This window comes from Megascapheus bottae, chromosome 25 (assembly GCF_031878675.1).
Source record: "Megascapheus bottae isolate mThoBot1 chromosome 25, mThoBot2.hap1, whole genome shotgun sequence".
NCBI classification, from domain to species: domain Eukaryota; kingdom Metazoa; phylum Chordata; class Mammalia; order Rodentia; family Geomyidae; genus Megascapheus; species Megascapheus bottae.
Genome location: NC_143533.1, coordinates 22,355,942 through 22,383,129, shown reverse-complemented (window position 1 = coordinate 22,383,129; position 27,188 = coordinate 22,355,942). Strand labels below are relative to the sequence as shown.

Here is a 27,188-nt window from a genome sequence, read left to right as displayed (position 1 = left end):
ACCAGCTGATGCCCCCTGAATGATTTTCTCTGCTCCTCCCTCTCCGCAGAGCCAAAGGAAACTGCTTCACCCCCCTCAACCCAACCCCTGTTTTAGAAAACCCGAAAAAAAAAAAAAGAAAGCCAGAAAAAGCAAAAACCCATATATGCTTTGAAAATAAGTCGTGAGCTGAGGCAAAGTGTTGCCTGAAGTGTTTCCCTAGTCAGGAAGTGTGTTCATTCCTCTGTGCAGCCTAGGAGGACAGTGGCAGAAGAACACAAAGGTGCCACAAGCAGAGACAGTTTCCAAGCCTGGCAGGACCAAGGAGTCTGTAGCTGGCTTCCCAAACTAGACCTTTAGCTTGTCTACAGGTCATGGGATCGAATTATCTTTTAGTGATAAAGAATATATGAGAGAATCTTGCTGTAAGAAAATAAGTACTATTTAAGGAAATGTTTACTTCAGTTTGATGTACATGTATATACCCATGGATCATGATCAAAAAATCCTCGGAGTCAGAGAAAATCATATCTTCCTGCTCTACATTGCTGTTGGAAAATGCAGGCTAGCTTTACAATTAATTCTCAATGATATTGGATCCTTTACCCACAAAGCACCCACCCAGGTTCCTTCAGAGGGCAGGATGGCTGAGAACCAGCAGCCTTGGTCTGATTTTGGGGACCAACACTGGTAAGGAGGTAAGGGATCAATGGAAGTGTGAATCCAAATGACTTGCCTTAAACCTGAGCCATGTGAAGAGAATGGGAACTATTCGGTCGTGCAGCTCAGTGCACCTGGTTGGGTGACCGTGCCACCCTGTGGATTGTGCCAACCTGGACTTTTTTCCTCTTCCCTTCAGTAGACAGTAGATACAGTAGTAAAACTCCTGAGGACCCTCCCTCTGGGCTAATTAGACACACAGATGAGTATCATCTCTAGACTTCCCAGCAGGATTTCATGCTCGCCAGTCGGTGCCACGTGACTGTATGCCAGGGGTTGTTATGCTGAGACGCAGAGATGGCAGGAGGCATAAATCAGATCCAGTTATCAAGGATGTCTGTCGAGTTGGTTTATCTCACGCTAGGTTTAGTGTCTTAGCTAGGCCTGAGGATAACGGGAAAATTTGCTGTGTGGTTCATGCTGTGGGTTGGTGAGCTGTGCCTAACCTGCTTTTACCATCTAATTCCTGGCCCATAGCCCCAGAGACTCTTGGGAACCTTCTTGGAGAACAGGCTCAGCTATGTTATCTTGTAGGCTTATTCTGACCTTGGGCTACCACAGGACATTTCTTCATAACTTGATTCAGACTAAAGTGAGTGGCCCATGGACATGACAGTTTAAACCAGTGCTCTATAAACGCTCCTACCTCTCCCTTTGGGAAAATCAGTTAGTGTAATTATCTTAATTAATTCTGCGCTTCCCTTTCTAGAAAATGGTCTGTACTGGGAGACTTCACCCTGCCACAAGTGTCTATATCCTTTACTCATTTCTGACTCACATTGCCTTCCTAGAGCTGATTCCCCAGAGACAGTTTTCTTTCTTTTTTTTTTTTTTGCCAGTCCTGGGCCATGAACTCAGGGCCTGAGCACTGCCCTTGGACTTTCTCAAGGCCACAGCTCTACCACTTGAGCCTCAGCACCACTTCTGGCTTTTTTCTATGTATGTGGTACCGAGGAATCGAACCCGGGTCTTTGAGCATGCTAGGCAAGCACTCTACCACTAGGCCAAACTCCCGGCCCCCAGAGACAGTTTTCTTAGCAAATCACAGCCTGTCCTGTTCTGGCCATTCTAGTTCAGAAGCTTTGCTCTCGGAGCCAAGGAAGAGTAAGGACATCCCTGAGGTTGGTGGTAGAGGAAGTACGGATGACACTGAAGGAGTCTGTTCCCAGAATGACCTGCAGGATGGGAGCAGAGCGAGAGGTGAAGTGATAAGCAGGGTGCAGGGCAATCCAGACCTTACACGGCATCTTTTAGTAGAAAGACTCGTGAATGAATTTGAAGTTAGTTCAGCATGGCCGCAGACAGTGTAAGCAAAATACTGAGGAGAGCGATGGCTCACATGGCTATGTCCTCTCTGAATCTTGAGAGCCCTTTTTGCTTTCATCTCTGTGTGAGTTGTGGCTTAATAATAATAATTAGAGTACCCTGAGCATCTATGATTTGCAAAACAGAGCATTAAGCTTTGTTTCTACCTCCTAGGCTCTAAGTCTGTGATCTGGCAGGCACTGGGTGGTGGAGTCCTCGGATAGAGGGGAAAAGCATGCCGGAATGCAAAGGTCAGGAATATTATGAGTCACCTAATTAATACCTAACATTCTTCTGGCTCCTGGTAGATCATAGTGCCCTTCTCTTCTTGGCTGGCAAAGTGCAAAGATCAGTGACCTCTCCTGAACTCATAGAGCCCAGAACCCTGTTTAGGGACCCAATACTCAAGTGTAAATGTGGTGCCTTCCTGGGTTGGGGAATGCCTGCTCCTCTGGCCTGAGCTGCCCTTTAACCAGTTTATTTTCTTTCTTGTGGTCCCGGAAGACAGAACGCAGTTAAATGCAAGTGATATACATTACTGGCATTTTCCCATGAGATCAAGAGGCCTAGGGCCAGAACAGAGCCTGGAGGAGTCATAGCCCCCTCTCCTGAAGACTAGGCATCGGGAAGCTAGTGTGCAGAAGCTGCCCATTGTCTGTAGCACCTCCCTCTGAAGGCCAGGCTGTCTGTAACCACGTCCCTCTGTCTTCCTCTCACAGGTGACCTTGGAGAAGGTGCTGGGAATAACGGTGTCTGGAGGCAGTGGACTTGCCTGTGATCCCCGATCAGGTTTAGTTGCCTACCCAGCTGGGTAAGTGCCTTGGAACAGATCTTGTTGTTCGGGAGGTTGATAGCCATACCGGACCACCGGGGGGGGGGGGGGGGGGGGTTATGATCTCTTCTAGGCGCTCTCTCTGAGTTAATGTTTTGCCAGGGTAGGTCTAAAGGCTTTTTTTTTTTTTTTTTTTGCCAGTCCTGGACTTGAGCTCAGGGCCTGAGCACTGTCCTTGGACTTTCTCAAGGCTAGAGCTCTACCACTTGAGCCTCAGCACCACTTCCGGCTTCTTTGTATGTATGTGGTACCAAGGAATCGAACCCGGGTCTTCCTGCATGCTAGGCAAGCACTTTAACCACTAGGCCAAACTCCCAGCCTACTTCTGGCTTTTTTCTATGTATGTGGTACCAAGGAATCGAACCCGGGTGTTCATGCATGCTAGGCAAGCACTTTAACCACTAGGCCAAACTCCCGGCCCGGTCTAAAGGCTTTTTGTTGGGTGTTGTTTTTATTATCATCCTGTCTTGCTTTTGGGGCGTCCTCTACAACTTCCCCATCTACACATAGTGTATATTACAGAACCACCTTCAGTCACTACTACTAGTCTTTTTTTTTTTGCCAGTCCTGGGCTTGAACTCAGGGCTTGAGCGCTGTCCTTGGACTTTCTCAAGGCTAGAGCTCTACCACTTGAGCCACAGCACCACTTCCGGCTTTTTTCTAGGTATGTGGTACTGAGAAATTGAACCCGGGTGTTTGTGCATGCTAGGCAAGCACTCTACCACTAGGCCAAATTCCTGGCCCCGATATACTATACTTTTATCTATTTTCTGGACATTTGGCTTCTTTCAACTTTTTAGCTACTGTGGCTAATGCTGATATGATAGAGTCCCTTGCTGAAGTCACCTGAGAAATGTCAGTTGTGAAATCACCTGAAGGATGTCATTTGTGACATCTCTCAATGACTAGCGCTGGAGTTCTTTCTCTGCCACCCTTCTACCCCCCAGCCATAGTTTCTTAGGGTTCCACAGAAGTATACCTTCAGGAGGGCCCCTCCTTCCTACCTCTAGCTCTTCCTGGGAGCCTCTGTCTCTTGCTGGCACAGGAACATGAACATGAGAAGGGCCTCAACCCTGGGGGTGCCAAGTTCCCTGGTGTGATGTCCTAGCAACTTTGACAGTCATATATTTGCTTAGTTTCGCCATCTCATTACAAAAAGACCACAACTACTTTTATCAAGTATTTGTTCCATGCCAGATACTTTTAAAACATTTTACATGAGCGATCATGTGGGGTTGTTGCCTTTGCCACCTTCATACACTGAGAAGTAAGCAGGTTGAAAGAGGTGACCGTTCGTTCAAGATGGGATAGCTGACTATAACCTGGCCACCGAGCTGTGACTGTAGAGATAGCCTGGGATGGCGAAGCTGCTCTTCCTCTGGGCTGTTTGCCTGCCATTTGCATAAGAAGAGCCTCCTTTAAGGGCAGCTCTCTGTGCCAGGGAGACTTCTGCCCCTGCCTGTGGAGGACAGTGTCTCTCCTGAAGAGTCCTTTGGTGATCGGTGTCTGTAGGTGGGGTGCTGCGGGAGAGGCAGAGCTGGCCTCCGTCCTCCCCTCCAGGCCTCTGCTGTTGGGATAACTCCTGTTGCCTGCCTCGGGGGAATTCCACTCATTCCTGCCTCTGCTTGGAAAACCAGGTTCCTTCTTGTTGGAGGTGGGGCTGAGGCTAGGCCCAGAATGGGCAGGAAAGGCCTGGGGTGCTGCTCTGTGTGCATGTGCTGGCAGAGCCCTGTGTCCCCACCCTGGGGCCCCGTTGCCTCCCTCTAGTTCACATTCCCTGGACCTCACACCTGGAGCCTTTGGGTTTTGTGCGGATCCCAGCCCCGTGCGGGCGCCTGGGCATCTGGTCCTTCCTGGTGGTGTCTGTGGCTCCCCTGGTGTAACTTCCAAAGCTTCCTGAATGCACTTCCTGGGCAGCCCTGGGCAGCACCCTGGTTGGTTTGAACTTGGGCTTTGGGTTTTTTAGAACTTCAGTCTCTCTACAAATGTAAACTTCTGGGTCTTTTAGTTGTGCTCCTGCTGGAGCTCCCTGATGCTTTTGGGATATCTGGGTACCCCAGTTGGTTTGCCCCTCCCCTCCCCAGTCTTCCCTCCCTTCTTATCTGTTAATCCTAATACACCCTCCACCCCCTCTCTTGTTCCTATTCCTCTTGCTACTCTGGGAGCCAGCTCAGGTATCCTAGAAACAAGAAGAGAAACAAAACTCAGAAAATGCTCCCAAAGGCTTAGAAGCAAATATCAAACCAAAACAAAGTTTTCTGAGAGGAAATGAGACTGCACAGCAGGCAGGGCAGAGGAGGTGGACTGGGACTCCAGGCTGAGTGTTGTCTCTGTGGTCCCGCTTCTCTCACCCTATTATAACCATTCAGAGAGCCCAAGTTAAAGAAAGGAAAGGGGAGAGGAAAGGAAAGGACGTAATGCGTCAAATATGTTACCAGAAAGTTTAGAGCAGCTAATGAAACTCTGTCCTTGAGTCTGGCAAGTGAAGAATTCGGGTAATATGCAAATATTGTAAAGATGATAGGAAAGTTTATCAGAAAAGAAGTATGGCAAAGAAAGCAAGCATGTGGCTTAGACAGGCCATGGGAAGACACCACTTGAGCCCATTCCTGCCATCCTGGCCATTTTCCTTCGTACAGAGCGTCCATGGGTTAAATAGTGAGGATTGCTGGGCTTGTTTCCTGTAAGTTTGTGATGCCATAGATTTACTGTTATTTCCCAAGTTTTTTGTCCTTACTTCCTCATTCTTTGTAGCCCCTTGTCCCCATTTCTCGTCAGGCAGGTTTTAGTTTGTCAGCTTATCCTGTCATCTGCCAGCTGTGTAGGCCTCCATTTCCTGCCAGCTTTTCTAGTAACCCACACACTGGGACCCCAAGTGGAGCCCAGGCAGCCTCTTGCAGGGCCTAGTCTGTTTGAGCACCCTTCAGTGAGTTGAGCTTTCCCTAGCTGGGAAAGCTGGCGGCCCTGCTGCCACTGTGGAGCATGCCCTTGCCAGAGAGAGCTGGAGAGTGCTCTTAGGACCTGGACCTGTGAGTGGGGAGCTCGTGGCAGGGAGACCAGGCCTCCCCAGCAGCTAAGAGGTAGCCTCTTGGTTGCTCTAAGTAGAGAGAAGGGGAAACTCACTTCTGCGAAGGTTCTCTGTGTACTCAACCCAAGTTGGAACTTATACCAAGACCCCAGCTTCACAGCATCGCTCAGGGTGCAGGAGCAGACACAATCTCCTCCTGACATGCATTCTAGTGAGCTCTGTCTTGCAGGAGCACAGAGCTCCCCATGCTCTGTGAGACAAGCTGGACGGGCTGGGAGGCCACTTGTCCCGGTACTCATAGAATAATGCACCCAGAGCCCGCGGTGCCTGTCCCATGGCTTCTCACTTGCACTGCAGGGCCCAACTTCCTCCGTAACAGTTCATCACACAGTCATTTTTTTCCCATAGTCCTGGGACTTGAACTAAGGGCCTGGGCACTGTCCTTGGACACTTTTTGCTCTAGGCTAGTGCTCTGCCACTTGAGCCACAGGCACTACTTTCAGCTTTTTCTGAGTATGTGGTACCGAGGAATTGATCCCAGAACTACATACATGCTAGGCAAGCACTCTCCTGGCCCCATAACACATTCGTTCTTTTTTTTTTTTTTTTTTGCCAGTCCTGAGGCTTGAACTCAGGGCCTCTGGGCATTGTCCTTGGGCTTCTCAAGGCTAACACTTTGCCACTTGAGCCACAGCACCATTTGTGACTTTTTCTGTGTATATGGTTCTAGGGAATCAAACCCAGGGCTTTGTGCATGCTAGGCGAGCACTATACCACTAGGCCATGCTCCCGGCCCGACACGTTCATTCTTATCCAGAGACCTTGGTGAGTAAGCCAGGCAGAGTCACTGCTTCTGCAGGCTCAGGCCCAAGAAGCATGTGAACAAGGAAGTGAGTAAGGTGGTGTTAGAGAGTAGCAAGTGTTTCCTGGCGCAGTAGCTCGGGCCTGTAATCCTAGCTACTCAGGAGGCTGAGATCTCAGGATCAAGGTTCAAAGCCAGCCCAGGCACAAAAGGACCTGATACTCTTATCTCCAATTAACCTCTAGAAAATGGGAAGTGGGGCTTGGCTTAAGGGTAGGGTGGTAGCCTTGAGCTGTAGAGCTCAGGGACAGTGCCCAGGCCCAGAGTTCAAGCCCCATGACCCCCACACAAAAAGAAGAGTAGCAAGTGTTCCGAAAAAATAAAAATAAAAGGGTGATGGGACATAGAGTAAGTGAATAAGGGAAGCTGGGGGGCTGCTATAAGATTAGGGGGCCGTGGGCTGGGAATGTGACTTAGTGATAGTTTGCCTAGCATGCGTGAAGCCCTGGGTTCAATTTGTCAGTACCCATGAACAGAAAAAGCCAGAAGTGGCACTGTTACTCAAGTGGTAGAACAGTAGCCTTGAGCACAGAGAGGCTCAGAGATAGAGCCCAGGGCCTGAGGTCCAGCCCTTTTTTTCAAGTTCTTTTTTCAAAAGAAAAACAAATTGGGGGCCAGGACTCAGTGATGGGGAACGTTAGTACTGAACCTGAATGACGTAGAGAAAGTGGCCAGTGAGATTTCACATGGGAATGTCCCAGATGGAGGAATTGTCATGTGCAGAGGTCCCAGGGAAAGGAGGAGTCAGTTCATGTGTCTGAGGTGCTGCTGAGCAGCTGTGGTGCCTGTACTAGAATGAGGGAGAGGTGAGTTCTCAGACTGCCTGCCATTACTGCTCGCGGAGATGCTCCTTTGAGCACACAGGAGCTGTACGCTACCAGCCGGTCTTGTGAAGCGTCTCAGAACAGAGATGGCCGTGGAACTCATGGAAGACCAGCAGCCATGCCCACAGCAGGCATGTTAGCTTCTTTGTCTCTTAGGATAATTAAAGCTCTCCGACTTCCCTCTTTGAAAGTGAATCTGGAGGAATAGTTTGTGCTCCTCCAATCAGAATGAGCCCAGTTTCTGGAAACTTGGGAGTATCTAGAAAATCCTGGATAGGACACTGAGGATTTCCTGTTGAAACTGTTGACCGTCTGGAAAGTTGTTTCCTCTGATCCTTGTTTAGGATGTCCTTCAGGAAAATAGCATAAGACACCATGGTTGACTGTACATTGTCTTCCGTTCCCACAACAGTTCTTTTGTGTAGAAACTACTTATACATGAGGACATGGAGGTTCAGAGGAGCAAAAAACATGTCCAAAATCACACTGTATGGACCGGGAGTTTGGCCTAGTGGTTAAAGTGCTTGCCTAGCATGCACGAAGACCCGGGTTCGATTCCTTGGTACCACATACTTAGAAAAAAGCCAGAAGTGGTGCTGTGGCTCAAGTGGTAGAGCTCTAGCCTTGAGAAAGTCCAAGGACAGTGCTCAGGCCCTGAGCTCAAGCCCAGAACTGGCAAAAAAAAAAAAAAATCACACTGTATTAGCAGGGAAGTCTGGCTAGCTGCTCTTGTTCTTTCTGCCCTGTGCTGCTCTGGGGCATCACTTGAGCCATCCCAAATGTTTTGGAAGAACCATGGACTTGCCACGTGGGCCCTGAGCCAAGGGTTTGCCACTAGCCTGTTCCTCAGCAGCCAGCTTTGAGATCTTGTAGCTAGTGACTTAACTCCCCCCCCTACCGCTTTTTAAAATTTATTGTTAGAGATGATATACAGTGGAGTTACACTTACATATGTCAGGTAATAACTACATTTCCTTTCATACCGTGTCATCTCTGTCATCTTCTCTCCCTCTCCATCCATAAGTTGCAGAGTTCTCTTTCATCAGTGTCCAGTGTACACTACTGTTACACATTTTTCTCAGGTTCTGTGCCCTCCCTCTTACCCTCCCACAGATGTGCACATGAATACACTGCATATAAGGTAAAGAATACAGAGTCATCAGAAAAAGGAAAAAACAATTTAAGAAAAAAGACCTGCCAGGCGTGGTGGCTCACACCTGTAATCCTAGCTACTCAGGAAGCTGAGATCTGAGGATCGCGGTTCAAAGCCAGCCTGGGCACTAAAGACCTTGAGACTGTTATCTCCAATTAATCACTAGAAAACTGGAAGTGGCGCTGTGGCTCCAGGGGTAGGGTGGTGGCCTTGACCTGAAGAGCTCAGGGACAGCTCCCAGGCCCAAAGTTCAAGCCCCATGACCAACACACACACACACACATACACACAAAACAAGAAGAAGAAGAAGGAGGAGGAGGAGGAGGAGGAGGAGGAGGAGGAGGAGGAGGAGGAGGAGGAGAAGAAGGAGAAAAAAGAAGGAAAAGAAAAAGAAAAAAGTCCTGTGTTTCCATACCTTTGGAGTTCATTTCAGTATGTAATTATTTTATATACATATGAAGAGGCACTTGGATATTGTACCTATGTGATTCTCTCCTAAGACTATCCTCTCCTGGTCTCGCAGTATGTGAGCATCTAGAATCCTGTGTGATTTATCATATCCCAGTGCATTTTAGATCTAACTTCCCCATACCAGGGAGAACATGTGTGCCGTTTTATCTCTCTGATCTTGGCTTAAACTCACTTAACATGATTTGTTCTAGTTTCATCCATTTCCCTGCAAATGACAGTATTGTATTCTTTCTAATGACTGTGAAATTCCATTGCATATACGTATCCCATTTCTTGGATCCACTCATCTATTGTGGGGCATCTGGGTTGTTTCCATATCATGGCTGTTAATAGTGAATGGTGTAGCAGTGGACATGGCTGTGCAAGTGTCCTCATCATGTCCTGGTTTGTGATGCTCAGGTAGATGCCCAGAAGTGGTATGGCTGGATTGTAAGGAATGTCTGTGTTTAGTTTTTTGGGGAACCTCAGACTGCTTTGCAGAGTGGTTGTACTAGTTTACATTCCCATCAGCAGTGCAACAGGGTTCCTTTTTCTCCACATCCCCACCAGTATTTGTTGTTTGAATTCAAAATGTTGCGGTGAGATGGAATTTCAGAGTTGTTTTGATTTGTGTTTCTTTGCCATTCTTAACTCCCTCTAAGAAGTCTTTAGCTCCCTTGCCCGTTTAATGATTAGTTTATTAGCTTTGGGAGGGATTAGGTTCTTGAGCTCCTTGTATATATTGAATGTTAGGCCTTTGTCTGATGTGTTACTGGTAAAGATCTTTACCAGCTGGTCACTGGTGGCTCACGTCTGTAATCCTAGCTACTCAAGAGGCTAAGATCTGAGGATCGAGGTTTGCTGGAGCCAGCTGGCAGAGAATGGGGGTTCCTGACTTAGGGGGTAGGGACTTGGAAAAGAAGAAGACAAAAAAAGATGGGGTCGGGAGCCCAAGACTGCAGCCTAGGATTATAGCCTAAGGCTGTGAACTTAAGACTGTAGCCCTATTTATTTTAAGTTCCAACCTTTTAAATACTTAAAACCAGGAAAGTGCCAGGGGTTACATTCGTACAAAACAGCAATCAAGTCTCAAATAGGTAACAGCTTATTTCCTTGTGTACTCAATTGTGCAGGTCCAAGGTCACTCTGACCCCATACTTGGTCCCCAACAGAGGTTCAAAGCCAGCCCTGGTACAAACCATGAGGCTCTTATCTCTATTTAGCTACCAGAAACCCAGAAGAGGCGCTGTGGCTCAAGTGATAGAGTGCTAGCCTTGAGCTGAAGAGCTCAGGGACAATGCCCAGGCTCAGAGTTCAAGCCTTGGGACCAACCCCCACCCCCCCAAAAAAAAAGTAAATAAAAAATATATATATGTGTGTGTGTGTGTGTGTGTGTGTGTGTATATATATATATATATTTTTTTTTTTTTCCCCCCCAGTCCTGGGCCCGGGCACTGTCCTTGATCTTTCTCAAGGCTAGCACTCTACCACTTGAACAACAGCACTACTACTGGTTTTTTTTCTGTGTATTTGCCTTCTTTTTCTTTTTTTCTTGGTTCTGGGGTTTGAACTCAGGACATCACGCTTGCTAGGTAAGCGCTTTGCCTATGAGCTACATCCCAGATCTTTTTCTGTGTATTTGGTACCAAGGAATTGAACCCAGAGCTTAGTGCATGCTAAGTAAGCACTCTACCACTAGGCCATGCTCCTAGCCCTCTTTTACATCTTTAGTTAGGTTAGGTTAATTCTTGTCCTTCCTTGGCTGCAGTGAATTACATTTATTGACTTGTATATGTTAAACCAGCCTTGCATCTGTGAGATGAAGCCTACTTGGTCATAATGTATAATTTTTAGAATTTGTTTCTAGATTTTGTTGGCTAATATTGAAGAGCTTTGCATCTATGTTCAAAGGGAAATTGGTCTGTAATTCTTTTCTGTGGATCTTTACGTGGTTTGGGGATGATGACTTACCATTTCAGTTGCCCTTCACACCCTGGCGACTTAACAGTAAACAGAACAGACAAAAACACCATTTCCACAAAGCTGGCAATCTAATGCATGAAGTAAATTATATAGAATGTTACAAGTTGAGATGTGCTTTAGAAAAGGTATATGAGCAGTAGGGCATGCGGGAGTGGGTCATAATGATAGATAAGGCTAGAGGTATGTCTGGGCCATAGGGTCCCCTTCTGATTTTACTTAGTCTGAAGGCACCCAGTCTCAGAGGCCCAGCTCATGATGGCAGCAGGCCTAGGCCTCTGCAGGAGGGGGATGTGGAGGTCCAGCCTTCCTCCCGAGACTGAGACTATTCCCTGCTGTGCTAGGGTGAGCAGTCTCTGCACCCCTGGGCTCTGACTGCTCAGCTGAGCCCAGCCCAGCCCTCATGGGAGAGGGCTTGGTCCAAGTTACTGCAAGGGCCCACCCTGCCTGGCGGGGACCTGGAGGTAGAAGGCCAATGACTGAAGTCAGCTGTGCCCCACCCCCCCCTCCCTAGCCGACTGAGGAACTTGCTGGAAGCTCACCAGGTAGCATGAGGAGATTCCTGGGTGCTTTTGAGAACAGGCCCTCATGTTCTTTTGGGCAGATCTCTACTAGACCTCTACACAGACCCCCTAGCCATCCTGTCCTCATGCAGCATCCGCAGTGGGGAAAGAGAGACTGTGAGGTGGTCTCTTGCTCTCTGTCTTTCTCTCTGTTGGAAGGTTTCCAAATCGGATTAATTAGGAGTACTGTTTCTCCCTCCTCTGCTCACCATAATGGGCCTTCCTGTATTCTGACCCTCCATACAGTCTCCCTGCTCTTCTTCATCTATTATGTGCAGGGCAGGATGGGGGGAATTCCTGCCAAGTCACACTTCCTCTTCCCTGGTGCATCCTCTCCTGGGAATGTGAGAAGACCTGTGTCCTGCTGCCTTCTGTGGGCGTGAAACAAGATGGGCTGTCTCAGGGGGGTGGTGACACAGGCTTTAGGCTCCTGCTGGAACTTTTACCCTCTGAAACTGCAGAGATAGGTCATCTTGGGTAAGAAGGAAACAGTGGAGCCTCTCTAAGCTGATAGTCCCTGCTCCTTCTTCTGGGTGGCCGGGGAAGTCTTGGGGGAGCCATAGTTTGGGACTCACTTATAGTTTTGTCTTCCCTCCTCAGGTGTGTGGTTGTGCTGTTCAATCCCCGGAAGCACAAGCAGCACCACATCCTCAACAGTTCCAGGTAGGTGGGTACTAAGAGGGCACTGGCCCAAGGCCTCCAAAGAAGTGCCACGGTGCCCCTTGAGTCTGCCGACCTCACCCTTGCTTGGTGTGGTCGGGATACTCACCAGTGCCTATCTAAGCCTGCCTCTCTCTTGCAGGAAAACCATTACTGCCCTTGCCTTCTCCCCTGATGGCAAGTACTTGGTCACTGGAGAGGTGAGTGAGGAAGAGGACTCCCTGCCTGCGGCAGAAAGCCACAGCCATGCCATTACTGGCATATTACTGTCGCTTTGGCTTTCTGAATTTATGCCAAAACCTGGTTTTGCTGCCCCTAAAGTGTATATGAGAATCACCTGAGGGCTCGCTCACACACACACGGCTGGGCCTGCCCCAGAGCTATTTGTTCTCTGGGTACCAATGTCCCAGGTCTCACTTACTATGATGGTAAAGGAAAACACACTGAGAACAACCCTCACCCCCAAGGCCTCTGCTGGGCCCTCAAGGAATTCCCCTGCTCTCACCATGTCTCAGGGAGGCATTTAGCGGGCAGAGGTAGACATGAGTAGTAGCAGATTCTAGAATGAACCTCTAGATTAATTGAAGAAGCTTTGACCAAACAGAGGTATGGACCCCCACTCAGATAAAATGGGGTACTGTCCCCCTTGTCATCATACTTATATGTCCTCTGCACTTTTCTCATGTCTGGCCCCCTGCTCTTGGCTGTTAGCCAGGGGCAGTAAAAGGATGGTGTCCAGTGGCTGAGAAGGTAGGGCCCACTCTGGAAGGCTAAGGTGGCAGCACGTCTCCCTACAGTCCTCACTTATGTTTCTTGCCCTTTCAGAGTGGGCACATGCCTGCCGTGCGGGTTTGGGACGTGGCTGAACACAGCCAGGTGGCAGAGCTGCAGGAGCATAAGTATGGTGTGGCTTGTGTGGCCTTCTCCCCCAGCGCCAAGTACATTGTCTCCGTGGGTTACCAGCATGACATGATCGTCAACGTTTGGGCCTGGAAGGTGAGTGGGCTGTGTGGGAGGCAGTCTGGGAGTGGTGTGGGGGTCAGTGATGACGCAGGAAAGGAAGCTGCTGCCCTGAGCTGCTTCACCCCACCTAGCTAATCTCCAGATCGTTCTCAAAAATTACCTGAGGCAGAAAAGAGCACCCATGAGCACACATGGAGCTAGCAGGGCTAACTTACATTTTCAAGTACTCCTGAGGAAATCTTCCAAAAATCAGCTCCCCCAGACCCCTCTTTTTCTGGGTAGCAAATCCTGAAATAAAAGTTTTTTGGCTGGGCACTGGTGACTCATATCTATAATCCTAGCTACTCAGGAGACTGAGATCTGAGGATTGAGGATCAAGGTTCATACCAGTCCAGGCAGGAAAGTCCCATTAACCACCAGGAAATTGGAAGTGACGCTGTGGCTCCAAGTGATGGAGCACTAGCCTTGAGCTGAAGAGCCCAGGGACAGAGCCCAGGTCCAACAGAAAGCAAAACAAAATTTTTTAATCTTTTTTTTTTCCAGTCCTGGGGCTCGAACTCAGGGCCTGGGCACTGTCCTCGAGCTTTCTCAAGACTGGTGTTCTACTACTTGAGCCACAGCACTACTTCCGGCTTTTTATGTGTGTGTGGTATCAAGGAATCAAACCTAGGGCTTCATGCATAGGCAAGCACTCTACCACTAGGCCAAACAAGTACTTTTTCATGTAGAAATTCCTTCTAGCTCTCTTCTCAGAGCCTCCTCGTGTGTGTGTGTGTGTGTGTGCATGAGACTTAAACTCTGGGCCTGGGCGTTGTCCCTGAGCTCTTGGCTCAAGGCTACCGTCCTAACTCTTGAGCCACAGCCCCACTTCCAGTTTTCTAGTGGTTAATTGGAGATAAAAGAGTCTCAGTGACTTTAGTACCCAGGCTGGCTTTGAACTGTGATCCTCAGATCTCAGCCTCCTGAGTAGTTAGGATTACAGGCGTGAGCCATGGGGCCTGGTGAGTCTCCTCCTTCTTATCCCAAAGAGGCATAGCTCTGATTTGTCCTATGAATTTCCCTCCAGAAAAACATTGTGGTGGCCTCCAACAAGGTGTCTAGTCGTGTGACAGCAGTGTCCTTTTCTGAAGATTGCAGCTACTTTGTCACTGCAGGCAACCGCCACATCAAGTTCTGGTACCTGGATGACAGTAAGACCTCAAAGGTGAGGTGCTGGGGCTCAGCCCACACCGAGCGCCCCCCCCCCCCCCCGGCTCCAGTGGGGCCTCTTCTGCTGGCTCACAGCGTCTTAAAGAACAGCGGCTGGCTACTTGCTTCATGAGCAGGGCCAGAGTCTGGAGTAAATGGCTGGATAACAGTGCTGTGATCTCCACAGGTGAACGCTACTGTGCCCTTGCTGGGTCGCTCAGGGCTGTTGGGGGAGCTGCGGAACAACCTGTTCACGGACGTGGCCTGTGGTCGAGGGAAGAAAGCAGACAGCACATTCTGCATCACATCTTCAGGGCTGCTGTGCGAGTTCAGTGACCGCAGGCTCCTGGACAAGTGGGTGGAGCTGAGGGTAAGTACCTCCTTTCCTGGGGAAAGGCCCGCCCAGGTCTCAGCTCAGGAGAATTGGCATTGTACGTGCAGGAGGGGACCGCAGGAAAAGGAAGCCTGGGGTGCTGGCCCAGGTGACCTGCCCTGGTGACCTGCCTCCTCTTGCTCTTTGTCTCTCTCTCTGTGTCTCCCTTGCTTTCCTCTTCTGCTCAGAACACAGACAGCTTCACAGTAAGTGCTTCTAGATCTTTCTCTCTTCCATAGGCTATTCTTTTTGATTCTTTGCTCAGCTTTTCCTACTTCGTCTTCTTGGCCAAAATCTTTTTTTTTTTTTTTAATTAAATTTAGTTTAATTTTTGTTAGTGCTGGGCCTTGAACTCAGGGCCTGAGCACTGTCCTTGGGGCTTTCTCAAGGCTAGAGCTCTACCACTTGAGCTACAACACCACTTCTGACCTTTTTTCTATATATGTGGTACCCAGGAATCGAACCTGGGTCTTCACGCGTGCCAGGCAAGCACTCTACCATTAGGCCAAACTCCGGCCTGGCCAAAATCTTTTGTACCTTAGAAGGATCCCTGATTTCCAGCCCCCAACTTAACAAGCCTGTGGTCCCTCTGGCCACTACTGGAGGGAGGGCATTTCTGGTGACAGTGAGGGGCTCAGGACAGAGCAGCTGGGCTGCTTCTTCCTCACCCACACCGTGGCCACAGGTGATGTGACTTGATGGAGAGGTGGGGAGGAGAAGACAAGCCAGAGTGGACACGTGGCCCTTCCTGACCTGAGCCACTCTGTCCCCAGACCACAGTGGCACACTGCATCTCTGTGAGCCAGGACTACATCTTCTGCGGCTGTGCTGACGGCACTGTGCGCCTCTTCAACCCCGCCAACCTGCACTTCCTCAGCACCTTGCCTCGACCCCACGCGCTGGGGACGGACATCGCCAGCGTCACTGAGGCCAGGTGAGCTCTGTGGGCCCCGGTCTCTGTTGGGACCCTCGTGCTGTGCCCAGCCTTTTTGCCCATGCTTTGAGGAATCAAAAGAATCAAGTTTATCAGAGGCCAGATGACCAGGAAACAAGCAGTCTTGGCTTACTGGTACTTATTGTCACCAAGGAACCCCTGTGTGAGGACAGTGGAATATCTCAGCGTTGGGAGGAGCTTTCTATAGACTTAGTCTTCACTTACTTATATTTAACAGTACTTGAGTTTGAACTCGGGGGCTTCTTCTTTGCTATGCAGGCATTCTGTCTGTGAGCCACACCTCCAGCCCTTTTTGTGCTAGTTATTTTTGAGATAGGGTCTTGTTTTCTGTGTGCAAGGGCCCTGGTCCACTTATTTCACACTTCTCATCATAGGTAAGACGATAGGCATGTACTATTACTCCCTGCTCATGGTTAGAAGGGGTGTCCAAAACATTTTCTGTCTAGGTTGGCTTGCTTTTGGCTGCCCAAGCAGCTAGGATTAGCACCTAGTTTAGGATATGATCTTTTGTTAGATGATTAAAGTTTTGTTCTTATTTGATGCTGTCAGGAAGTGAGCGGGGCCAGGTGCCTGTAGCTCAGGCCTATAATCCTAGCTACTCAGGAGTCTGAGATCTGAGGATCACGGTTCAAAGCCAGCCCGGGCATGAAAGTCTATGCGATTCATCTCTAATTAACCACCAGAAAACTGGAAGTGGTGCATGCTGTGGCTCAAAGTGGTAGAATCCTAGACTTGAGCTGAAGAACTCAGGGATAATGCCCAGGCCCAAAGTTCAATTCCCATAACCGAAAAGAAAAAAGAAAAAAAAGAAAAAGAAAGACAGGAAGTGAGGGAGCAGTTATACAATTGGACATCTTGACAAGCTTTAAGAACTACACGGAAAGGTATGGGGTCAAGCTGTTGTGATAAAGAAGCCGCCACCAATTGTATTAGATGGGAGAGGGCAGTACTCAGTACTCGGTCATTTTTGTGGTTTGTTAGGCAAGGATATAAGCAGGTTTTGGTTTGGGTGTATGGGAATGGAGCCCAGGGCCTCACTTAGGGTAGGCAAATTCTTCACTACTGATCTGCATTCCCATTTCCATTTGTTGTGGCTTGTGTGGTGATCTTGATTTGATCTGCGTACAGTTGTGATTTTTGTTTTTGTTTTCCTCCCATCGCAGCCACAGAGTCCCCTTGTCTGACACTGATGATCTGTGAGGGGCTAGCATCTGTTCATAGGGAGGCACCAAAACCAGCAGCCAGGGCTGGCGGGTCCCCTCCCACTGATGGCTGCTGGGGACCAGTCTTTCCTCCTGAGTCTCTACTCCCAAACCTGGAGGGGCCCTCCTTCTCTTCACTCCCTTCCACCTTACCGAGTTGTCCCTTTCTCCTGTAGTCGCCTCTTCTCTGGAGGACCCAATGCCAGGTATCCAGACACGATTGCCTTGACCTTTGATCCAACTAACCAGTGGCTGTCCTGTGTGTACAATGACCACAGCATCTACGTTTGGGATGTGAGGGACCCCAAGAAAGTGGGCAAGGTGTACTCAGCTCTGTACCATGCCTCCTGTGTCTGGAGTGTGGAGGTATGTGGAGTGACCTAGCTGGCCTCAGTCGGGGTTAGCTGAGTCACCAATGTCAAGACAGAAAAGTGGGAACTCTCAGGATGACCTTATGTACCCGCTGCTTCCTTGTTTTTCCAGTGACATCCCTGGCATGGATCCTGGGGACTGAGCTGGAGCCTTATTGCTATCCACCTCAGTCTTCTTCAGCGTGTCCTTGTCCATCTTAGTTTTGCCTCATCATGGTCTCCGTGATGTTGGACAGGTTACCACACTAGTCTCCTCAACTGTAAATGATGTGCCTCATTCATCTAATTGTTCTGAGAATAAGATTAATTGATGTCAGTGGGAGCCAGAGGAGGGCCCAGCATACAGTAGGTGCTAGGTTAACAGGCTTTCCTTCAGTAACTGTGTAGTATACATAACAGCTATGTCTTGCTTACTTTGTGCCAGACACCGACTAAGCCTTGGACAACCTTGTCTTTAATTTCATTCCCTTTCGTCTCCTTGGGCAGCTTTAAGATTGTTCCCTAAATAGAAGTCTGACTCTTTGCTTCTGTCCCTTCAGGTCTACCCTGAGGTGAAGGACAGCAACCAGGCCTGTCTGCCTCCTAGTTCCTTTATCACCTGTTCCTCAGACAACACCATCCGCCTGTGGAACACAGAGAGCTCCGGGGTACATGGCTCTACCCTGCACCGAAACATCCTCAGCAATGTGAGCGCCAGGCCCTGGGGACCCTCTGCACGTGCAGTACCCCTGTGTCCCAGGGCCCCTCTGAATACTTAGTACCCGGTGCCCACAACTTTTGTCCCGTGGTCTGAGGAACTGGGTCCTCAGACATTGATCTTGTAGTCTCTATGAAACAAGGGTTTATTTTGCCCGACACTCCTGTCCTCTTGCAGCAGTATAATGTCTCTTCTGCCTTATCCGTCTCTTTGACCTGTTTCACCAGGATCTCATTAAGATAATTTATGTGGACGGGAACACTCAGGCCCTACTGGACACTGAACTGCCCGGAGGAGACAAAGCTGATGGGTCCCTGATGGATCCCCGTGTGGGCATCCGCTCTGTGTGTATCAGCCCCAATGGACAGCATCTAGCTTCGGGAGACCGTATGGGCACACTGAGGTAAGTAACTCCAGGACTGGGTGGATGTGACTACCTCCCACAGTGGCTGTGTGGTTAGGTCCCCAAGAGCAGAGCTTTAGGAGGGAATGTCTCAAAAAGAAGAAGAAAGAGAAGGAGAAGGAAAAGGAGAAAGAGAAGAAGCTGGGCGTGATGGATCCTAGCTACTCAGGAGGCTGAGATCTGAGGATCAAGGTTCAAAGCCAGCCCAGGCACAAAAGACCTGACACTTTTTTTTTTTTTTTTTTGCCAGTCCTGGGCTTAGGCTCAGAGCCTGAGCACTGTCCCTGGATTTTCTCAAGGCTAGGGCTTTACCACTTGAGCCACAGCACCACTTCTGGCTTTTTGCTATGTATGTGGAATCAAACCCGGGTCTTCGTGCATGCTAGGCAAGCACTCTACCACTAGGCCAAACTCCTGGCCCCAAGACCTGACACTCTTATCTCCAGTTAACCTCTAGAAAATCGGAAGTGGGGCTTGGCTCAAGGATAGGGCAGTAGCCTTGAGATGCAGAGCTCAGGGACAGCGCTCAGCCCTACAACTGACCAAAAAAAAAAAAAGTACCATTAAAAAATGTCCCATTTTGGGCCGGGAGTTTGGCCTAGTGGTTAAAGTGCTTGCCTAGCATGCATGAAAACCCGGGTTCGATTCCTCGGTACCACATATAGGAAAAAAGCCAGAAGTGGTGCTGAGGCTCAAGTGGTAGAGCTCTAGCCTTGAGAAAGTCCAGGGACAGTGCTCAGGCCCTGAGCTCAAGCCCAGGACTGGCAAAAAAAAAAAAAAAAAGTCCCATTTTGATAATTGCACTCATTAGATAAAAGGTTAATATTAGGCAAAACTGAATAAAGACAGCAGAATCTTTATCTTCATGCAGCTTTTCTCTAAGCTTAAAAAGAATGAATGAATGAATGAGGAAGAACTGATGAAGGAAGTCCTTTTTCCTGAAGCCTGCCTGTTACCTCCTCACCCCTGTCATCTTTGCAGGGTACATGAACTGCAGTCCCTAAATGAGATGCTCAAGGTGGAGGCCCATGATTCAGAGATCCTATGCCTGGAGTACTCCAAGCCAGACACAGGTAAGGGGGTGCCCACCATAGCCTCCTCCTGGCAGGCTCCTCCTGGCAGGGCGCCTCTGTGGGGCTTGCAGTCTTTTGGACCACCTGATCTTCACAGGTAAAGAGGGGATGACATTCCTTACTCTATGGTTGATGTAGCTTAGGGTTATAAGACTTAATTCCCTTGGAGTCTTGGCCAGACTTAATTAAGAGCCTGCTCTGGGCATATGTGAGCCTGTGATGTTCTTTCACCTGCAGGTCTGAAACTGCTGGCATCAGCAAGCCGGGACCGGTTGATCCACGTGCTGGATGCTGGGCGGGAATACAGCCTACAGCAGACACTGGATGAGCACTCATCTTCCATCACTGCTGTCAAGTTTGCAGGTAGGAATAGGCGATGGAGACACATCCCCGCTACCTACTACCGCCCCAGTTTTCCACGAGAAGGGTCTGGTAGGGAGGCCTGGGGCTGGATGTAAAGGCAGGGGGATGTAGACTTTCAGTCTAGGGGATCCAGAGCCAACCAGGTTGGGCTGAGGATGGATAGAAAGGAAAACCTGGGTTTAGAGAGAAGCGTTATGATTGGTTGTCTTATCAAGTGAATAGCTTGAATGGGGCTCTTCACACATGGTGGGAAGACAGGGAAAAGGCTGCTCCCATGTGGTAGGATATGGGAACAGCTAAGCCCCTCCTCCTCAGCCAGCGATGGGCAAGTGCGCATGATCAGCTGTGGAGCCGACAAGAGCATCTACTTCCGCACTGCACAGAAGGTACGAGTGCTGGTGTCTGTGCGAGTGGCTGGGGTGGGAGCACTGGACCTGGAGATAGATTTGGTGTGGGTCTGCCCCTGTGCTTCATTCCTGTAGTCTGGAGATGGAGTGCAGTTCACACGGACACACCATGTGGTACGGAAGACAACCCTCTATGACATGGACGTGGAGCCCAGCTGGAAGTACACGGCCATTGGCTGCCAGGACCGGAACATCCGGTGGGCATTCCCTTTGCAGCCTGTTTGGTCCTGTTTGTTCATACTCTAGGATTCATTCATACTCTAGGCGGGTCAGCTCCATGCTGCTAAGACTCCACATCTGTCTTTAATTTATTTTTTCTTTTTTCTCTTTTTATTTATTTATTTATTTATTGCCAGTCCTGGGGCTTGAATTCAGGGCCTGAGCACTGTTCTTGAGCTTTCTCAAGGCTACTACTCTACCACTTGAGCCACAGAACCATTTCTGGCTTTCTTCTGTGTATGTGGTACCGAGGAATCAACCTTAGGGCTTCATACATGCTAGGCAAGCACTCTTATCAATCAGTAGGCCACATTCCCCGCCTCTTTTTGTCTTTTCTTTTGGATATTAAAGGCAGATTGTTGTACTTGCTTAGCAAGTAGCTACTAAGCTACTACATCCCAGCCCCGTATTTTTGACAAGGACTTTGTATTTCCTTGAGACTACAGAATAAGTACTTTGTGTTTACTAAGAATAGTAGATGTTTTGGTGTTAGGGGTAGCTCCCAGAAAGAATGGGCTGGGGGCTGGAGATGTGGCTTAGTAGAGTGCTTGCCTAGCATGCATGAAGCCCTGGGTTCAATTTCTCAGAACCACATAAAGAGAAAAGGCTGGAAGTGGTGCTGTGGCTCAGGTAGTAAAAGTGGTAGAGTGACAGTGCCCAGGCCCTGAGTTCAAGCCCTAGGCCTGGCATAAAAAGAATAAGAATGGGCTGGGAGTGACTGCTGGAGTTTCTCCCATTTAGTGTGCCTCAGTATATAAACGAGCTGTTTCTTTACAGGATCTTTAACATTAGCAGTGGGAAGCAGAAGAAGCTGTTTAAAGGGTCGCAGGGTGAGGATGGCACTCTCATTAAGGTAGGGGCCGAGCGGGATGAGCACGGGGCTAGGTTGGGGGCAGAGTGGCCCTGGGTGAAGAGGGGACTGGTGCTTGTGTGCCCAGCCAGCTGTGTGCCACTGTGCAGGTACAGACAGACCCCTCAGGGATCTACATTGCCACCAGCTGTTCTGATAAGAACCTCTCCATTTTTGACTTCTCCTCTGGCGAGTGCGTGGCCACCATGTTTGGTCACTCAGGTGAGTGTAGCTCCCATTTCTCTATCCATAGGACTCTGTTCTTTCTGCCCTCAGTCCTTGTTAAGGGAAGTCCCAGCAGCTCTGACCACCCCCACCCCAGCATGCCCACCCCTTGACTAAAGCAGCTGGAGATGCCTCTCCCCTCCCCCACATCCAGACTGGGAGCAGGGAGCCCCAGGATGTGGGTTGCACTCGAACCTCTCCCCCCATTAACCCTCATCCCCACCCTAGGACAGACAAGCATTTGGTTGGGAATTCAGTGCAGCTCACAGGCCATATTCTTTGTTCTTACAGAGATTGTCACTGGCATGAAGTTTAGTAATGATTGCAAACATCTCATCTCGGTGTCAGGGGACAGGTGAGCAGAAGCCAGAGTCTTCCTGTGGGCCGCACACACATACCGCCACTCTCCTTCCTCATCTTACAGAGATGTACCTCTGGGAAGTGCGGCTGAAGAGGGATATTTCTTGCTGGGCCTGAACTAGCAGTGGAGGGCAGCTTGGATCTCCTTTCCAGTCCTCAGGGAAGCAGGACTCGTTAGAGTCCTACCCGCCTCTCCCTCACCCATCCTCTACCCTAGCTGCATCTTTGTCTGGCGCCTGAGCTCTGAGATGACCATCAGCATGAGGCAGCGTCTGGCTGAGTTGCGCCAGCGTCAGCGAGGAGGCAAGCAGCAAGGACCATCTTCTACCCAAAGGGCTTCTGGACCTGCCCGGTAAGAACAGAATTCGGGCAAGTGACAGGTGGATGTCCAGACGGCTAGCTGTGATCTGTTGGTCCTCCACCGTCCTTCTCACGAAAAGACCCATCATTCGTGTTGGCTTCTTCCCCCAGTGAGTTTTCTCTTGCCATGACCTTCCTTGTCTTGGAATCAGGCCCCAGGCTCCAGTGATACTCTCTTCTGGACCAGCTCTCTCATCAGACAGTGACAAGGAAGGAGAAGATGAGGGTACTGAAGAAGAAGAACTGCCAGCTCTGCCCATCCTTGCAAAGAGCACCAAGAAAGAGCCAGGTTTGTGGCAGTCCATTGTGATGCTAGTGTAGTGGATAAATAGGCCCTTTCTAGAACCATGGGGTGACAGTAGTGGGAGCTGAGGAAACTGAGGCATGCCTACGCCCACACAGGGGATAGGCTGATGTGGGGCGCTGGGTCCAGGGGTGAGCAGGCAGAGATAGTCCTTGTGATTGCTTATTTCTTTCTAGCTACAGTCCCTGGCCCAGCTCTTCTCCGAAGCCTGTCCCACTGGGAGATGAGTCGGGTGAGCATCCGTCACTGAAATGTGCTTCCAAGCCGACAGGAAGTGAGGGGGTGGGGAAGGGAAGGCCTCTCGGTGCCTTGCAAGGCGTTTGGGCATAGTCTGCCCACGTGCCCTTGGCCTGTGTTCCAAGAAGGCCTGTGTGGAATGGGGAGAATTCAAGGCGCTGGGTTGTTTCTGGGTTAGCGGTCGGGTACCCTGGTCTTTCCTTCTTGGGCTAGATGAAGTCAGATGTGCCACCTGCTCATCTGCCTAGGCCTGGCAGCCTGAGGTTGGGAGGAGACAAGGGAAGGTACTTGGAAGTGGGAGCCCAGTGGTTATAAGGAAAGTAAAAAAAAAAAAAAAAAGCAGAACTCTGGAGAAACAGTCATTGTCAAGGCTCCAGCTAGAGGTAAGCTGAGGCCTTAGCTAAGGGAAAAGGCCACAGGAGAAGCAGGGGCTCTCAGAGCAGTCCCGAGCAGTCCAGGCTTCGAGGTCCCATGGCCTCATGGTGTGGAATCTGGTGCACCCTCACCACACCAGGGCATCAAGTGTGGACTTTTGGTTCAGCCTTGGTACTACTTGGGAAGGGTCTTTGGAGTCCTGTTGGGGCGGTGGCTGCTGCTGCTGCTTTCTTCCTCCTCCTCCTCCTCTTCTTCCTTCTCCTCCTCCTCCTCCTCCTCTTCTTCTTCCTCCTCCTCCTCTTCTTCTTCCTCCTCCTCCTCTTTTTCTTCCTCCTCCTCCTCTTTTTCTTCCTCCTCCTCCTCCTCCTTCTCTTCTTCTTCCTCCTCCTCTTTTTCTTCCTCCTCCTCCTCCTCCTTCTCTTCTTCTTCCTCCTCCTCCTCCCCCTCCTCTTCTTCTTCCTCCTCCTCCTCCTCCCCCTCCTCTCTCCCTCCTCCCTCCCTCCTCCTCCTCCTTCTCCTTCTTCTTCTTCGCCAGTCCTGGCTTGAACTCAGGGCCTGGGCACTGCCCTTGGGTTTTTTCAAAGCTAGAGCTCTACCACTTGAGCCACATCACCACATGCACCCTTTTTCTATGTATGTGGCACCAAAGAATTGAACCCAGACTTGGTGCATGCTAGGCAAGCACTCTACCACTAGGCCAAACTCCCAGCCCCATTGTCGGGGCTTCTTCAGAGTATAGAGTTGTAGCTGTGAAGCACATGGCCCTGGGTAAATGCTGAGACTAGAGGCTCCCTGTGAGGTGAGAGCAGCCGTGAGCATGAACCGAAGGCAGCCTCACCTGCAGCCACTTGCTGCGTGCAGTGTCCAACTCCCTTCATTAGGATGGCCTGCTTTGTAAGGCGGTTACAGGATGGAGCGCCCGGCACGCAGTAGGGAGCATGCTTGCTGATCACGTGGAGTTCTTACTCTTCCTCCACGCCAACCTCACCAGGTTCAGGAGCCTGTGGAGTTCCTGGATTCAGCACCTGTAGCCAACTCAGGACCTAGAAGAAGGGGCCGCTGGGCCCAGCCAGGCGTGGAACTGAGTGTTCGCTCCATGCTCGACCTGCGGCAGCTGGAAACCCTGACCCCAAGCCCTCAGGAGCCCAGCCCGGCCCCCCCAGCTGTGGCCGTATGCAGTCCTAGGAAACACCGACAGCAGCTCCCTGCCACCTCCCAAGCCAGCCAGGTGAGCCGGTTTTCTCCCCGTGCTCCAGCTCAGGCCAGCACTAGGACTGAGCGTGGGTGCAGCTGTGCTTGCTCTGTGGCCAGTGGATCACAGTGTATGGTGTGGTAATGGGTGGACAGGCCAGGATGGCCTTTGCTTTGGACAGTAAGTGGGGCTGGATCTGGGAGCCAAGTATGCCATGCGGTTCCTCCAGGGGCTCGCTGTAGCAGGTGGGGCCTGCCTGGCTTCCCCGCTCTGTCTTCAGGATTGGGGTGGCCAGCTTTTCCACAGTTGATGTGCGCCAAATGCTTACCACCTCCAGTGCTCTTCCACACAGCCTCCCCTGCCCCTTTGTGTGCCCCTAGAATGAAAAGCCCCCTCGGCGTCAGGCTTCCCAGCCCTGTTCCTGCCCCCGCATTATCCGATTGCTGTCACAAGAGGAAGGAGTCTTTGCCCAAGATCTGGAGCCGGCGCCCATTGAAGATGGCATTGTCTATCCAGAGCCCAGCGACAGTCTCACCATGGATACCAGGCAAGGGTCCTTCCCTGTCCGACCTGGGCTGTGCCACTTGTCTTCCCTCAGCTGGGGAGGGCCGCTGTGCTACTACCGCGTCTCCAGTCCCACTCACAGGTCCGAGTGTAGTGGAGCTGCCGCTTGTCTCTGCTCACCGCCTTTCCTTTCCCCTGCTGGGCCCCAGCAGTGAGTTCCAGGTACAGGCCCCAAGCCGAGGAAACCTGGGAAGAGGGTACCCAGGCGGCAGGGGCTCAGAAAAGCACAGCCCTGACAGTGCATGCTCGGTGGATTACAGCAGCAGCCGCCTTTCCAGTCCTGAGCACCCCAACGAAGGTGAGAGGGGGGCCCCTGGCTGAGGCAGGGCTGAAGCCCTGGTGACAGTGGGGTGCAGTGTGATGCCTCTCCCCTCCTCCACTCCAGACTCCGAGAGCACAGAGCCCCTGAGTGTAGATGGCATCTCCTCAGACCTTGAAGAGCCAGCTGAGGGTGACGAAGAGGAGGAGGAGGAGGAGGCGGGCACGGGTCTCTGTGGGCTACAGCAGGGCAGCCCCCACACTCCGGACCAGGAGCAGTTCCTAAAGCAGCACTTCGAAACGCTGGCCGATGGGGCTGTTCCAGGTGCGCTCCGGGGCCGGCACTCAGGCGGGCAGTCTGTCCCCGGCCTGCCTGGCCGGCGATACTTTGGGGTTTCCTTCTAGGGGAGGCAGAATCTTGGGTAAGGGCTTTACGTACTGTGCCTCAGTTCACAATTTCTGTGCTCTGGCAGGGGGTCCAGTGAGGGTCCCGGAGAGGACAGAGTCGCGGAGCATCTCTTCACGATTCCTGTTGCAAGTACAGACCTCCCCGCTCAGGTATGGAGGTCACTGGCCCAGCAGGCAGCCCCGCCCCCCCTCCAGGGGCTCTGTACACCTGGCTTGCGGGTGGTCAGCCTCGCCTGGACCCCATCAGGCTCTGTGCCTGTGCTCTCCTAGTGCCTCTCTGGTGCAGTGCAGTGAGCACCGTCCCCCCTGGCTGGGAGGAGCGCTGAACCTTCTCTGGGTCTTCTTCCGTGTTTCTTCCCCACAGGGAACCACCCCCATCCTCCTCAAGCTCGGCCCTGATGTCCAGACCTGTCCAGGTGCCACCGGTATCTGGGGGGCTGAAAGGCAATGGTGCCAGTCCCTCTGGGGCACCCATGGAGGTGGAGACCCCTCCGTGTCACCCCAGCCAGCAGGCAGTCCCCGTGCTACTGCCACGCCGCCGCAGCAGCCCCGACAGCAGCCGGGCCTCCAAGAGAGGGGCCGTCACCAGCCCCTTAGCTGGACTCCGGAAGGCCTCGTCGGCACACAGCCTGGTACCACAGGGTGAGGAATCGGGACTGGGCGTGGGGAGGAGCAGGGCCAGCCACTGTGACACTGGGGTGGCCTGTGTGCCACTGCCTGTGCTCACCTCCGGGCCTGAAATAGCTCCATCCCCTCTACAGGTGAGGAGCCTTCTTCAGGCCCGTTGCACACTCGGGAGATGGAGTCTCGGGAGGGCCTGGGCTCCCCGCCCCCAGCTGATCACCGACCATCACGGCCCCGTTCCCACCAGAACCCCACCACCGGTTCTATGGCCAGCATCGCCCGCAGCGTTTCTGTTAGAGAGAACCTGGACCAGGCAGCTGAACCTCACACTCCTGCCCCCATCCGGGCCTCACCCCTCAGCAAGCTGGCTCTGCCCTGCCGCGCACACCTCGTCTTGGACATCCCCCAACCACTGCCCGACCGACCTAGCCTGGCCACATTTTCACCCCTAACCAAGGGGCAGGCCCCTGGCGAAGCCGAGCTGCCTGGCACTTCAGTGGACCTAGGGAAGGCTCACAGTATATCTGAGCGGCTGGCATGTTTGGGGGAGGGCGCCCTTGCCAAGCCTAGGACCGAGCACCAGGCTCTTCCTGGACCTAACAGCCCCTGTGCCCAGCAACTGCCAGCCAGCAGCCTCCTCCGAGGTCCCGAGAACTTGCAGCCCCCACCCCCTGAGAAGACTCCCAACCCCATGGACAGCACCGGGCCAGGGGTAGCCCTGAGCCAGGACTCAGGTGGGCACAGCTCCCCAGTCCTCATCTCCTGCCCCGGCCTCTCTCGTCTCTGTTGGCTGCTTTCTCTCTCCATCCCATTTCTGTGCGTCAGCCTTGGGCGTTCTTGTCCTGTCTGCTCCTGTCTTGG

At 51.2% G+C, this 27,188-nt stretch overlaps 1 protein-coding gene across 1 annotated transcript in view; it reads left to right on the top strand.

The window, feature by feature from the left end:
• The window catches only part of Mapkbp1 (mitogen-activated protein kinase binding protein 1), a 53,541-nt gene that overhangs the window by 24,027 nt on the left and 2,326 nt on the right, over positions 1 to 27,188 (top strand). Inside the window, exons 2-28 of the mRNA XM_090318567.1 lie at positions 2,724 to 2,815; positions 12,297 to 12,359; positions 12,499 to 12,556; positions 13,182 to 13,352; positions 14,386 to 14,523; positions 14,695 to 14,877; positions 15,654 to 15,814; positions 17,214 to 17,403; positions 17,948 to 18,094; positions 18,333 to 18,508; positions 19,490 to 19,581; positions 19,819 to 19,944; positions 20,260 to 20,330; positions 20,427 to 20,548; positions 21,348 to 21,423; positions 21,531 to 21,642; positions 21,937 to 22,000; positions 22,223 to 22,357; positions 22,518 to 22,654; positions 22,846 to 22,901; positions 24,273 to 24,509; positions 24,854 to 25,020; positions 25,190 to 25,335; positions 25,423 to 25,620; positions 25,769 to 25,853; positions 26,068 to 26,365; positions 26,470 to 27,061. Of these exons, the coding sequence (XP_090174693.1) occupies positions 2,724 to 2,815; positions 12,297 to 12,359; positions 12,499 to 12,556; positions 13,182 to 13,352; positions 14,386 to 14,523; positions 14,695 to 14,877; positions 15,654 to 15,814; positions 17,214 to 17,403; positions 17,948 to 18,094; positions 18,333 to 18,508; positions 19,490 to 19,581; positions 19,819 to 19,944; positions 20,260 to 20,330; positions 20,427 to 20,548; positions 21,348 to 21,423; positions 21,531 to 21,642; positions 21,937 to 22,000; positions 22,223 to 22,357; positions 22,518 to 22,654; positions 22,846 to 22,901; positions 24,273 to 24,509; positions 24,854 to 25,020; positions 25,190 to 25,335; positions 25,423 to 25,620; positions 25,769 to 25,853; positions 26,068 to 26,365; positions 26,470 to 27,061 (4,093 nt within the window). The remainder of the gene's footprint in view (positions 1 to 2,723; positions 2,816 to 12,296; positions 12,360 to 12,498; positions 12,557 to 13,181; positions 13,353 to 14,385; positions 14,524 to 14,694; positions 14,878 to 15,653; positions 15,815 to 17,213; positions 17,404 to 17,947; positions 18,095 to 18,332; positions 18,509 to 19,489; positions 19,582 to 19,818; positions 19,945 to 20,259; positions 20,331 to 20,426; positions 20,549 to 21,347; positions 21,424 to 21,530; positions 21,643 to 21,936; positions 22,001 to 22,222; positions 22,358 to 22,517; positions 22,655 to 22,845; positions 22,902 to 24,272; positions 24,510 to 24,853; positions 25,021 to 25,189; positions 25,336 to 25,422; positions 25,621 to 25,768; positions 25,854 to 26,067; positions 26,366 to 26,469; positions 27,062 to 27,188) is intronic.